The sequence below is a fragment of the Schistosoma mansoni genome, chromosome W (genome assembly GCF_000237925.1).
Source record: "Schistosoma mansoni strain Puerto Rico chromosome W, complete genome".
Taxonomy (NCBI): Eukaryota; Metazoa; Platyhelminthes; class Trematoda; order Strigeidida; family Schistosomatidae; genus Schistosoma; species Schistosoma mansoni.
Window position 1 is genome coordinate 50,836,463 of NC_031502.1, and position 14,657 is coordinate 50,851,119.

General features: G+C 35.8%; 2 protein-coding genes and 2 non-coding genes across 4 annotated transcripts; 2 read left to right on the forward strand and 2 right to left on the reverse strand.

Annotated features, from left to right (window-relative positions):
* Window positions 1–1,659: 1,659 nt before the first annotated feature.
* Smp_124800 (hypothetical protein) lies at window positions 1,660–7,772 on the reverse strand (the record flags this gene model as incomplete). Its single annotated transcript, XM_018790061.1, has 4 exons — window positions 1,660–2,014; window positions 3,714–3,915; window positions 6,267–6,597; window positions 7,575–7,772. The coding sequence occupies 4 exons, from the start codon at window positions 7,770–7,772 to the stop codon at window positions 1,660–1,662; spliced, it is 1,086 nt and encodes a 361-aa protein (XP_018655442.1).
* Window positions 4,158–4,223, reverse strand: Smp_tRNA_00472_Gln_TTG.1.1. Its single transcript has one exon. It is a non-coding gene (tRNA).
* Smp_tRNA_00847_Gln_TTG.1.1 lies at window positions 4,396–4,461 on the forward strand. Its single transcript has one exon. It is a non-coding gene (tRNA).
* Window positions 7,773–10,100: 2,328 nt separating the features above from the next.
* Smp_203930 (uncharacterized protein) lies at window positions 10,101–10,973 on the forward strand (the record flags this gene model as incomplete). Its single annotated transcript, XM_018790062.1, has 1 exon — window positions 10,101–10,973. The coding sequence occupies one exon, from the start codon at window positions 10,101–10,103 to the stop codon at window positions 10,971–10,973; it is 873 nt and encodes a 290-aa protein (XP_018655443.1).
* Between the last annotated feature and the right edge of the window lie 3,684 nt (window positions 10,974–14,657).

Consider the following 14,657-nt stretch of genomic DNA (forward strand, 5'->3'; position numbering starts at 1 on the left):
ATTATAATAGAGTGAGAGAGAGAATTATCAGTCAGATATACGAAAAATAATAAACTACTCTGTAAATAGTTGAGCGTAATTTTTCCATGTGAAACATATGTTACGTTAGTTAATCAGTAGAATATTGTGCTTTCAGAAACTTGTCGTTCTATGGTACATTACACCACCAAGTTGGGCAAACCAAATGAGCTTGGAAACTTCACTTCTAGAGATTCTGGATATCCATCAGAAGCACCTTAGTGTCATTACACTATAATACAAAAGAGAGTAGGACTTCAGCCCAGGATCGTAAATCAACAGTTTTTGGTCTTACCGCTATCTAATTGACGTGCCCAGCAAGACAGAACTTTAAAAAACAAGTGTTCCAGAGAATATAGCTCAGGTTGAGTGTCATCATAATCATGTACAACGACCATAATAGCTATTAACAAAATGCTGGACAAGTCAAATAGTTTAAAACTTTTAGTCCTATCGAGAGAGAAAAAACTAGCATATATTTTGTAAGGCTTGACAGGTAAACACAGACAAAAACAATCTTAGATCTTGTAACTACTAAATAAATGAAGGTCAAAGCTAAAGCTTTTTTAAGTAATTAAACCGATAAGAGAAGAGTGACAAGAAAAAAGTAACAAAGGAAAAGCCTACTAACATAAATAAATCTAGGGAAATAAGGGGAAAAAAGACATGAGAAACTAGTAAAGACAATTACATATAAACAACTAGATACATTAGTTTTTAAGGTAGTTCTACGTAACCGTCATCAACTTTGAATAGTTCAAAAATTAAAATTTAAAACCATCAATTTTATATTTGATAAACTATAGCCAAAAAGTTGATAAATTCTTTTCCTAAGACAGATTAAAATTCGGTTGTTTTATGAATTGATAACACGGTATGATTTGGTCATAAATGTCAATTGAATACCAATAACACTATCCGACTATTGAATTGGAAAAACTTAAAAATAGATTGAGAGAAGTAACTTTGAATGTTAATTGTCTTTTAACAAATCTAACTTGACATTCTCCTGTTAGTTTTATAGTTGAGGTACAGAATAAACATGTATTGTTCCAAACTACTCGTATTCAGTATTAAGAGAAAGTATGGTATATATTACTCTAATATATTGAATCATTAAATAATAGTTGTAAACTATTATTAACTATGGCGAGTAGTCCAAGCAGAAAAGATATTGACAGTTGGAGAAAAGAAAATCGTCAATTAACTGAAATGTATCATTAGTAGGAGAGGAAGGAAGGAATATCATGGTTTAAACATCAAAAATGGATTGAAGGACGAGTTTTTTGGGAAAATCATATATACCAAACAACTGAATAGTCTCAGATTTCTATTACTGGACTAAATAACTATGATACATAATGCACGACAGTATTAATCAACATTAAATAATTAGATGATAATTAAAAAGTAAAATAAATCGGTTAAGTGCTCCGGCGGGAAGCTGGTAGGTCCTGGGTTCGAATCTCGCGGGTGTGGGATCGTGGATGCGCACTGCTGAGGAGTCCCATAATAGGACGAAAGGGCCGTCCAGTGCTTCCAGGTTTCCCATGTTGGTCTAGCTTCAATTGACTGATGATTTCAACTATGAAAATAAATTTAACTTAAAACGACAGCTAACAAAACAAAATTACCATCAACTTACGATTCTCTCCAATGTTGAATAATTTCACAAGTTTTATTTTCATACCATGATTGTAATAAGCATAAATTACCATGTACTGCATTTGTTATAGAATTATATAAAATGTTCTTATTAGTGTTATGTAATGAACATGAATGACAAATTAATTTTAATGGTCCAATACTTGATATATTACAGAGTGAAGATTGTTTATCTTGTGAACACTTAATTGATTCAAATTGATAGTATGCATCAATCGGTGGGCATAGAAATACATGATAAGCTTTTGAAGCAAGTTTACGAATATGCATACTACAATGATTGAAAAGAATATATTCTAGTCGATTGAGAATTTCATCAATTTTTGATGACCTATTTAAGAAAAAAAAATTTTTTTTTAGTGACAGTAATTATTCTATAACAACGAATACATATAAGAATTTACCGGTAACAAAAAATGTACAGAGTGTTTACATACTAGAGATTATCTCAATAAAATTTAAAAAGTGAAATAAATTTTATATCAATCGCCCCCAAGCAACAATAATTCACGTAACTATGTTTAAGTAGAGAAGTCGAAATTACCCGTTAAGGAGATATTCAAGACTAATATAATCGGATATATTCCAAGATTTAAATGAGCAAAACTAGTTGTTTCATGGACCGATCTAAGTTAAACTATCACTGAGAAATTAGAAGCATTCGACAATCTAGTGCTTCCAGGTTTTCAATAGTGGCCTAACTTACATCCGTTCATGATTTCACTGAAATTCAACAATTTCCACAACCCCATAAAATAAAAGTTGTTAAGCACTAGCAAATTAATCTTCCATAATTATGACAACATACAATAAGACAAAAGCTAATGGATTTACCTAAAAATAAAAAAAATTTGTCAACCTATTGCGTATTTTTAAGATAAATATCAGTAGTAATTAACCTTGATATCTTAAATTTGGTATGAATAAGGATGGTGTTTATAACAGCTTCAATGGTATATATATATATATATATATATATATATATAGTATTTTACTCCCAGGTATAAACGTTTTCCGTTTAAACTGATTTTCATTGTTGACTTAACATTAACATGCATTCTGATGCTGAAGCCACACATTTCACATAAACTCTTATTTGATAGTAGACAGTAAGTAAAAACCAACAGGTATTCATTCTGATTTCTGGACGCGTCATCTGGAATTGTATACATCTGCTGTTTATTGATAACTTCAATCTCGAATGGCTGAATGACCAAACATCAGAACACGGTGATCAATATGAGAAATCGAAGTGAGAGATCATTAGTTGCTTTGTGATCACAATTATCATATTGCATTAAATATTTCATCACGTGGTGAATAGCTTAGTCACAATATCATGACTGAAAACTTTCCATATTAACAAAGTACTGACATAGTTAAACAGCCAGTATATTTCCATCTTCTGAAATTAAAGGATCAGTTATATGAACAAATTAAATCCATTCAACCAAAGCCGTTAAACTAATAACAGAAAACCATTTCATAAACAATATAGCACTTATTACCTCTACAAGTGTGTCCGTTGTGAGGCAGTTACTCACTGAAGACATTGGTGAACGGTTGCGCAATATCGTCCACCGAATGAAGTTAGACATTAACACCGTTAGATGCCGGCCGGCTCAGAGGTTTAGAGGCTAAGTGCTCGTGAGCAAGATTGGGTTCGAGTCCGCTTGCGGGATCGTGGATGCGCACTGCTGAAGAGTTCCATACTAGGAAGAAACGGTCATCCAGTGCTTTCAGGTTTTCAATGATGGTTTAGCTTTAATCGACTATTTTTAAAAACCGTGTAAAATTTTCCTGGTTTCCAAATTTATGCATTGAACTTTGAGCTAATTCGGTTTCAGATTGGGATATGCAGTTTCATCTAATTTTCTTAAAACAATCTAGAAAAATTTCTGATTTTCATAAATACACAAAAAAACTGTGTATCAATGTTAAGTACGTATACATACAAACTTGTATTTCAATACTTAGCTACAAAAAAAAGTAGATAAATTTACAATTAATTAATTAAAACAAATACTTACACTATCAACGAATGATCAAATGATGGAGAAAATCTAACAATTAAAGTAAGTATTGGAATTAAAGTTTGCGTAGACGATAAATTTTGATAATTACTATTCAGACAATTTGATATAATATCCAACATTTGAGGATATTGAAAGCAGATATCCGAAATTAATGGAAATTCTAAGTCGAGACCAGTGAGACGATAGATCAATGCACCTGTTGGATATGAAATGACATAAACGAATAAATAAATGACAGCGATTACATATATTATAATTAAAGTTATTTACTAATGGTTTCCGTAAGAAAATAACAAGTAACGTGGACAAGGAAGTATTAGAAACTTTAGTCAGTTATGATAAGTAAAGATGGACAGTGGCTAGCAGTGGAATCCAGGACGCGCGTTTCGTCCTATTTGGGACTCGTCAGCTGGATGTACCTGCATCTCAGAGTTGATGTTCACTCTGGGACTCGAACCCAGTACCCTCGCTTCAAACGCCATCGCGTTATCCACTCGGCCACTGAGTCCTGATAGCCACTTACTTGTGCGATGGGGTGAAGTTTAAATTCATTCAGTATTGTCTGTTAGAGACTTACCAGTTGCAGTCCTAACCAAATCGATGGGGAAGATTCAAACAAACAATACTGAATGAATTTAAACTTCACCCCATCGCACAAGTAAGTGGCTATCAGGACTCAGTGGCCGAGTGGATAACGCGATGGCGTTTGAAGCGAGGGTACTGGGTTCGAGTCCCAGAGTGAACATCAACTCTGAGATGCAGGTACATCCAGCTGACGAGTCCCAAATAGGACGAAACGCGCGTCCTGGATTCCACTGCTAGCCACTATCCATCTTTGCTTATCATGCTTGTGAATTAAGGCTATATTGAGGCAATACGCACAGTATGCACATATGCCAATTAGAGACTGACCAGTTGCAGTCCTAACAAATCGATGGGAAGATTCAAACAAACAATACTGAATGAATTTAGTCAGTTAGTTTTTCATTCATAGCATAGAACTTTACACATATCTGGATGGGTTGAAGTTGCCATATCTTATTTTTGTTTCGATACAAATCGCAGGGTGGTAGAAGTAATAAGAATATTAATAATATTAGTAGCAGAAAATATTAGGTAAACAAGAAAAAAGGTATAAGAATTAAGGATTCAGATTTAAAATGAAAACAAAGAGTGAATCCACCTGCGTCGTTGAGAGTGATTCTGGGCCATGTCACCCAGTTTATAACCGGTTACAATAATCGTGAAGACCCCAACCTGTTAGTCTACATCTACACACACGACCAATTACAGTAGTCAGTGTCTTCACGGACTGGTGTTATGTCCTGGTTTGGCTGACCTTAGATTTTTTAAACCTACTACATCAGACATCATTGCGCGTCGACGTGATCGGTGGATGGGAAATACAACACATCCAGCAACCATCTCAATCGATAAAAATTCACCACCTCGTCAATTGATTTACAGTCATTACCTAGTACTCCATGTTTCATCTCGAAATCACTAACTCGATGGTCCCAGAATAAACGAAGGATATCCATTATTCACCTGCATAATATATGTAAACCTCTTTTCAGTATGTTTATGAGAACTTGTGAAAAAATATAGTAACATCAACATAATGAATTATCAGATAATTATTAATTATTGTAACTCATTTACTATATACTTGTTTATTTAGTCATCTTAGAATTATAGTTTGCTTATATGGGAGCTGATGATACAATCCAGGTAACCGGACCAAATAAAAGCGAAAAAGAGTTTAAACCGTCAATCAAATGAATAATAAAATCGGTGAAACGACAAAAGAGTATAGTACTTCTCTTTATATTATTCATTAAAATAACGATTACCATCGGTTAAATACTATTGAAAATTTATTTATAATGGCAGTCTATTCGGCTGTCTGTCTATCTTTCTATCTATCTATTCACTCGCTTTTCTCTCAAAACTCAGTATTCTATTCCAGGAACATTCGTATGTTTAGTATAACACGGATGTCATTCAAAAAAACAAAACACCTTTTTTACAACTCTTATAGCTGCTTTTAAGTTCATGAAATTTCAAGGAATTACCAAAGCAAGCTACAATTTCGTCTAAATTATGTTCATAATTCAGCTGTCATATGTATAAATATTCTAACTAATTGTAGGATATTAACTAGTTGTTAAGCAATAAGACTAGACTACCTTAATTAATCTGATTCGAATTTTAGTACAAACATCAAAAGATTACTATAATGATTACGATGATTAGTCCGATTCCCAACCCCCTGGACAGTCTAATAAACAATTTTTCATTCTTTTTGTTTTCAACCTGTTTAATACCCCAATTAATATGTTTAAGTAATTACAAGCAACTATTTTCGATTGGTACACACAATTTAATACAATACGATACGAGTTTTAGAACACAGTTGGAAAAAGATCAACTAGTCTAATGATTTCCTTAGAAAAACAAAACACAACTATAAGCTTCAATCTGAATACTTTTTTTAAGAAAAAAACAACCTTCAAAAGTAGAATATATATGAAAAATAACACCTACTATGAAGTTGAAGAGCACCATTCCAAACATTCCATTTTTTCGAATTAAAACCAGGAATAACCGCTAATTGAAGAGCTTCAATTGTCCAATTTCTAACATGTGATAGACTATTATTATTTTCTATCGGAACAGAATGTTCATGTACACGTAATCGAGAATCAGTAAATAGTCCATGTAGTAAATGTAAAGCAAATACTCGTGGCGGATCATGAAGTGTTGTTGAATCAGATATAGTATGAGTAGTATTATTATTCACATTATTATAAACATCATTATCATCTGATTGTGTAATTTCAAATAAACTTTTTAAACAACAAACAAGCGAACATGGCTACAAAGAAGATAAATACAAACAATTAGAAAACATATGGATGATATTTCTGTAACTGATGTTTTCTTTTTACTTGAAGCTTAATAATAACAATGTTAATCCAGATCAAATAGTGGAATATAGTGTCTTTAAACAAACAATGTTTCTATGATATTCCGTTTTTAGAGTTTGGAGTTTATCTATATCGATAGTTGTCAATATGGATTTTGATATAACCAGTTAAGTCAGGAAATAATGACTATCTCAGGTTTTGAGATGATCAGATATTTGAAAGCGAACGCCCATCATAACTACGAGACAACTACAGGAATTTTTGTGAAAAATCGTAACAATCGGAGGTCGATAATACCGGGTTACCCATCAATTGTTTGAAAATAGAAATTTAAACCATTAAATGCCGAGTCAGTTATCTAAAGATTGAGAGCTCAACGAGAAACTTGAAGGCATTTAATTTGAACCCCGGTCGAAAAGTAGATGCACGCTACTGAGGAGTCGCATACTTGAACGAAACAGTTATTCAGCGCTTCCTGTTTTTCAAAAGTTTTCCATTTAAGGTCGGTTTATGACATAAACTATGAAATTCATCAATCTCCAGAAACTCCTTACATATTTAAGGAAAATCAATCTGTTTGGAGTTAGAACACTAAAGATATATTATATCAATTGTTAAGTATATTCATCAGATCTGATAATATCTATCAGTCAAATTCAAGATGTAAACATCATCCTCAAAAAAACATCACAGATAAGTGTTTGAATCCTCGAAATCTTACTGCCAAAGTATAAATTCTTATAATTGAATCAAAATCAATGTTTTAAAAAAGAAATATCAAACACGGTTTTTGGATTATACTACTAACAAGATGTGATAGTATAACAACATACATGCATAAACGTTGTCAAGTGTCATACATCTAACACCAAATCTCAACACAGAATACTTATAATATATAATAAAAGCACCAAATATTACTTACAGGATTTTCAAGTCCGTTACAAGATTTAACCAGAAGACAAGCACGTATAACTGGTATTAGCCCAGCCCCACGTCTAGTAACAGAGTAAGCACTGTTACAAAGAACATTCCAACATATTCGTAGCATATGATCAGCAGAAATAGCTCCATTACAGGTGGATAAATATTTAACATCAGTAGTCAGATTTATGGAATCCATTTTTAAAACTGATGGCTTTAAAGCATCATCTTTACATGTTTTCAATGAAGAACAAGATGCAAGTTGATGGTTTTCAACAGTTTGTAAATAAAGGAGAAGATTAGAATATAGTGCTTCTATGGTTCCCTAAAAAATAAATGAATGGAAAATATATATGTTTCAACGTAAAAATAACTAAGACATTTGTAAGTCTCCTGGAATCGACATTTTTCAGCAAGGTACACCTATACTCTTGAGAGTACTGATGTTTTCTAGTGGATTCTAGCCTGAATCACTCAGATATTACGAGACTATCCGAGCTTGCAAATTTAAGCAAGAAACTTTTAGTAGTTGTACGAAAGAAACTTCGGATAACATGAAAAATCTCCAAGATTATCTTTACTGAAATTTTTTTAAAATAACTGCTCATTTTTTTAATACAATCAGTACATTGCATTACTGATACACGTAATCCAGAATCTTCTGACGGAACAAGGGTTCAGATCAGTACAAAAAAGTATTTACTGATTGAACGAAAGTTTATTAAATTTCATTGCTTTACAACATATCAATTGGCTGAAAATGTGGATGTTTTAATATAATCATTTTTAATTTTTAAGCCGCATTCGTATAGTTGGTTTCGATAGGTTCGAATATCAGAGACAAAGAATATCATTTCTATCAAGATTGCAAATACACAACATTTATGTCAAGGGTTACTTATTAAATGCTTTTAAACGGTCTATGAATTAGGGAACATGAGGCAGATCATTTAGTATAATCTACTTAACAGATAAACCAACGACGGAATAAAGAAAAGCGACTATTTTTTGAATGAAAACAAACTCTCAACGATTACAATTATCGTTTGACCTGTACAGAAAATAACTCCGCCTGTAGCTCTTCTAGAGTTACTGCCGGTCCCAAGCCCGGATAAAGGAGGAGGGTTGGGCATGGGGTTAGCCACCCCATCCCGTAAAAAAACTAACTCGCTAAAAAAACGCTAACCAGAAAAAATAATTCAAACCATTTAAACTCTGCCCTGGGAGTTGAAGGAATAATTATGACGTCTCATGATGAAAGCCGAAATTCTTCGGAAGTCACGAGACCGATGCACCTTCTAACAACCAGAGCAACACTCTTTATAGGTACATGGAACGTCCGGACAATGTGGAAGACAGGGAAGACCAGTCAAATAGAGATGGAAATGAGGAGATACAAATTGGCAGTACTAGGAATCAGCGAAACCCATTGGGCACAAGCTGGACAACAAAGGTTAAGTATGTGAGAGATGCTTCTGTACTCCGGTCACGTAGACGAAAATGCTCCACACACTCAGGGAGTTGCTCTAATGCTCTCCAGAGAAGCACGAAATGCACTTGTAGGATCGGAATCTCATGGATGCAGAATTATCAAATCATCATTCAAAACAAAGAAGGAGGGGATCACAATGAATGTTATCCAATGTTATGCACCCACCAATGATAGCAACGATGACATTAAAGATCAGTTCTATGAAAGGCTGCAATCAATTATAGCGGAGTGCTCAAGAAAGGACCTGACCATCCTGATGGGAGATATAAATGCTAAAGTCGGAGTGGACAACACAGGATATGAAGATATAATTGGACGACATGGACTAGGAGAGAGAAATGAAAATGGGGAGAGATCTGCAAATCTATGTGCATTCAACAAATTGGTTATAGGTGGCACAATATTCCCACACAATCGCATACACAAAGCTACATGGATCTCACCGGACCACGCCACAGAGAACCAGATAGATTATATGTTATATCCCCTGGCGAATTATGAATCGTAAATCTGAGGTCCATTTATGGACAAATGTAATACGCCTATTCCTATTGGATAGTTGTTAAATAAGTGACCTAATCGTTTCTGTGTTCCTCTTATCATAACCTTTAGTTTGACCTTGGAACTATTATTATTGATTACTTTCCCCCTAGCTACAGCCACATTGGCCAATTACTGTACAAATGTTATTTTTCTATTTTTAATATGTGTGGTCTGTTTGGTTAGTATATATAACCCAGTATGCTTGTAAATAATGATTCATATTGCTGAGGCTGTTATTTGTGTTCTGGACTTAACGGCTGGGCTAGGCAGATAGGAAGGACCGAATAGCATCCAAGACTGCTCGTACGTATTTCCTGTATCATTGGACATATATACATATATATTAAGAGGGCAAATTGATACGTTATAACAATTGGCGACGGGGATTCTGGAAAAAAAATACAGCAGCCGCTGACGTCATTTCGGAATTAAATAATCCATAATAATTGCCGGTGTTTTTTGGATTTATTATTATTATTTGCATAAAAAAAAATGGCTCTAACTTCCGATCAATTTCAGTTGCTAATCCAGCGACAAGAGCAGCGCTTTAGAAAGAGTCAATTGGATTTCATTGACAAGTTACACGCGAAGCTGCTGAATCACCCATGCTTCGGGGGTGCAACGGAAGTTGACGCATTAATTTCAAAATTGCGTACAGAGCTGGAAAACGATTACAGAACTAATGAATATGCCGGCGAAAGCCTCAATGAATCCATACAAAGCAATAATTTAAGCGCAGCAGTTATACATGATCAGCCCAGTAACCCAGTACTACCTGTTTCAGAGACATGCCCTGTACACGGTCCAAGTCTTATTAACCTTGAAACAAAACGTGCGAGCAATGAATCGTCCAGTTCACAGAGAGACAATATCTTATTAAGCGCCATTAAAATTGCTGCAGTACCCGCCCATGAAGAAACGGAAAACAAATCGAGCAGTGTATTGAATACAGAGGCGCCAAATGAAATTAATCATGATACGAAAAATGTTTCTAATGAATTTAATGATCAAAATTCTGTAATTGTTCTACCAGATTTAGATTATTTTGATGATTCATATGTTTCTGTTGAATTCTCTTATAAAAATGAGAGAAAAATGTCAGATGTATTAAATGATAATCAAGAATCCAATACAACTCTCATAGATACTGATTATCCTAATGATTCATTATCTACTAATGAGGTTCCGAGGAAATTCAAGGAAACTATATCAGAAGAATCAAATGTTGGTGACCTCGAATCAAATGTCGTCGATCCTCATGATCTCTTCAGTTCTAATGCATTCCCTGTTAAATGTGACAAACATATCGCATTAATAGTAACTTGGCTATATGAGGATCCAACAGTCTTTCGTGGGGGAGGGTGAATTCGAGAAATTTAAAATCCGGATATCAACTCCGGATTTCTCAAAAAGGGGAGGTGTTATATCCCCTGGCGAATTATGAATCGTAAATCTGAGGTCCATTTATGGACAAATGTAATACGCCTATTCCTATTGGATAGTTGTTAAATAAGTGACCTAATCGTTTCTGTGTTCCTCTTATCATAACCTTTAGTTTGACCTTGGAACTATTATTATTGATTACTTTCCCCCTAGCTACAGCCACATTGGCCAATTACTGTACAAATGTTATTTTTCTATTTTTAATATGTGTGGTCTGTTTGGTTAGTATATATAACCCAGTATGCTTGTAAATAATGATTCATATTGCTGAGGCTGTTATTTGTGTTCTGGACTTAACGGCTGGGCTAGGCAGATAGGAAGGACCGAATAGCACCCAAGACTGCTCGTACGTATTTCCTGTATCATTGGACATATATACATATATATTAAGAGGGCAAATTGATACGTTATAACATTATACTTGTATCAACAAAAAATTCCGAAGGACAATAGAAGATGTGAGAACCAGGGAAGGAGCTGACATAGCTTCAGACCACCACCTGGTTGTGGCCAAGATGAGACTGAAGCTAAAGAAACACTGGACAACTGGGGGAACAACATTACAACGGTTCAATACAGCCTTCCTTCGAGATACTCACAAACTCAGCCAATTCAAGATAACTCTCAACAACAGGTTCCAAGCTCTACAAGATCTACTGAAAGAACAAGAAAATACGATGGAGGACAACTGGAAAGGGATAAAAGAAGCACTAACTTCAACGTGTCAGGAGGTTCTGGGTCGCAAGAAGCATCATCATAAGGAATGGATCTCTATGGGAACCCTGGACAAGATTCAAGAAAGGAAGAATAAGAAACTAGCAATTAACAACAGTCGAACACATGCAGAGAAAGTCAAAGCACAAGCAGACTACGCAGAAGCAAACAAGGATGTAAAGAGAAGCATTAAAGCCGACAAGCAGAAATACATGGGAGAACTAGCAACGACGGCAGAAAAAGCTGCAAGAGAAGGGAATATGAAACAACTATATGATACAACGAAGGAACTGGTAGGGAGATATAGCAAACCAGAGAGACCAGTCAAGGACAAAGAAGGAAAGACAATCACTGAGATTCAAGGACAGGGGAAAAGATGGGCAGAATACTTTGAGGAACTGCTGATAAGGCCAGCTCCATTGAATCCACCGGACATTGAAGCAGCTCACAATGACCTTCCTATAGATATCACTCAGCCAACGATCGAAGAATTCAAGATGGCCATCAAACAAATCAAGAGTGGGAAGGCGGCAGGACCTGACAATATACCAGCTGAAGGACTGAAGTCAGACATTGAAATAACTGCAAACATGCTTCACCTTCAATTCAAGAAGATTTGGGAAGAGGAACAAGTGCCAACGGACTGGAAAGTAGGATACCTCACCAAGATACCAAAGAAAGGGGATCTGAGTAAATGTGAGAACTACAGAGGCATCAGTTTGTTGTCAGTACCAGGAAAAGTTTTTAACAGAGTGTTGCTCAACCAGAAGAAAGACGCAGTAGACACTCAACTTCGAGATCAACAGGTTGGATTCCGTAGGGATCGGTCGTGCACAGACCAGATTGTGACACTACGGGTCATCGTTGAACAATCAATTGAGTGAAACTCATCACTATACATCAACTTCATTGACTATGAGGCGTTTGACAGTGTGGACAGGAGAACATTACGGAAACTTCTTCGAAACTATGGAGTTCCTGAAAAGATTGTCAACATTATCCAGAACTCATACGATGGACTACAGTGCAAATTCGTGTATGGAGGACAGCTGACAGACGCATTTCCAGTAAGGACCGGAGTCAGACAAGGTTGTCTACTCTCCCCCTTCCTCTTTCTTCTAGTGATTGACTGGATTATGAAGAAATCGACTTCTGACGGGAAGCATGGAATACAATGGACATCTCAGAATCATTTACATGATTTGGACTTCGCAGATGACCTAGCCCTCCTCTCTCATACACACGAACAAATGCAAATGAAGATAGCAAATGTAGCAGCAGCCTCTGCATCGATAGGCCTCAACATACACAAAGGAAAAAGCAAGATTCTCAAATACAACACGGAGAACACCAACCCAATCACACTTGATGGCGAAACTCTGGAAGAGGTGGAAACATTCACGTACCTTGGAAGCATCGTTGATAAACAAGGAGGATCGGATGCAGATGTGAAGGCGGGGATTGGCAAAGCAAGGGCAGTATTTCTACAATTGAAGAACATATGGAACTCAAAACAACTGCCAACTAATTTCAAAGTGAGGATCTTGAATACGAACGTCAAGACAGTCAGTTCTACTGTATGGAGCTGAAACGTGGAGAACCACTACATCTATCGTCAAGAAGGTACAAGTATTTATAAACAGTTATCTTCGCAAAATACTCAACATTCACTGGCCGGATACTATCAGCAACAGCGTTTTATGGGAGAGGATAAACCAGCAGGTTCCAGCTGAAGAGGAAATTAGGAAAAGACGTTGGAAGTGGATCAGACATACATTAAGGAAATCACCAAACTGCATCACGAGGCAAGCGCTAACTTGGAATGGTGAAGGGAAGCGGAAAAGAGGAAGGCCAAAGAACACATTACGTCGGGAAATAGAAGCAGATATGAAAAGGATGAATGTTAACTGGAAAGAACTGGAAAGGATTGCCCAGGACAGAGTTGGTTGGAGAATGCTGGTGGGCGGCCTATGCTCCTCCACGAGGGGTAACAGGAGTAAGTAAGTAGTAACTGTACAGAAAATATTGTCCAGTGTCGAAATCTTATTCTGGGGCTTTACAATTATGTTATTTGTATAAAAATCTGTTAAGACATAGATGTAGAGCTAGTAAATTTATTCAGATTTCAATCTATGCATACTAACTGCTTCAGGATAAACAGTATTTTCATATTTAATGGATGGAATATGGCTAACAGTCAAATCTAAGAAGCGTGTTCAGTCCTACTTGGATTTTGTCAGCTGGATGTACCTATATCCTAGTATTCACGCGAGAATTTAGAGCAAATACCTTTTGCTTCAAACACTCAACAAACAAACCAGATTCCAGTGGAGGGAGAAATCAGGAAGAAGCGCTGGAAGTGGATAGGACATACATTAAGGAAAGCACCCAACTGTGTCACAAAGCAAGTACTCACACGGAATCCTGGAGGCCGAAGGAGAAGAGGAATACCAAAGAACACCTTATGCCGAGGAATGGAGACAGACATGAGAAGAATGAACAAAAATTGGATAGAAGTAGGAAGGAAGGCCCAGGACAGAGTGGGTTGGAGAATGCTGGTCGGTGGTCTATGCTCCATTGGGGATAACAAGTATAAACGAAACAAAAAACGATCAAACACTCAACGCATTATCCACTGAACTACTGAATCCTACTAGTTACTAACATGTGAAATAGGTATAAATTGAACTTGTTTTGTAAAGTTTTGTATCAACAACGAGATCATTAAAATCCTTACAAATTAAAGTAATTTCAGGTGTAGACTACCTGGTTGGGATTCGCGAGATGACAGCAACCGATGGTTAGAGACCTTGAATGACATGGCTCAAAATCGTTTGCAATGGCGAAGATGCATCCACTCTTTGTGTTCTACCAAATTCTAATCTTCTGAAT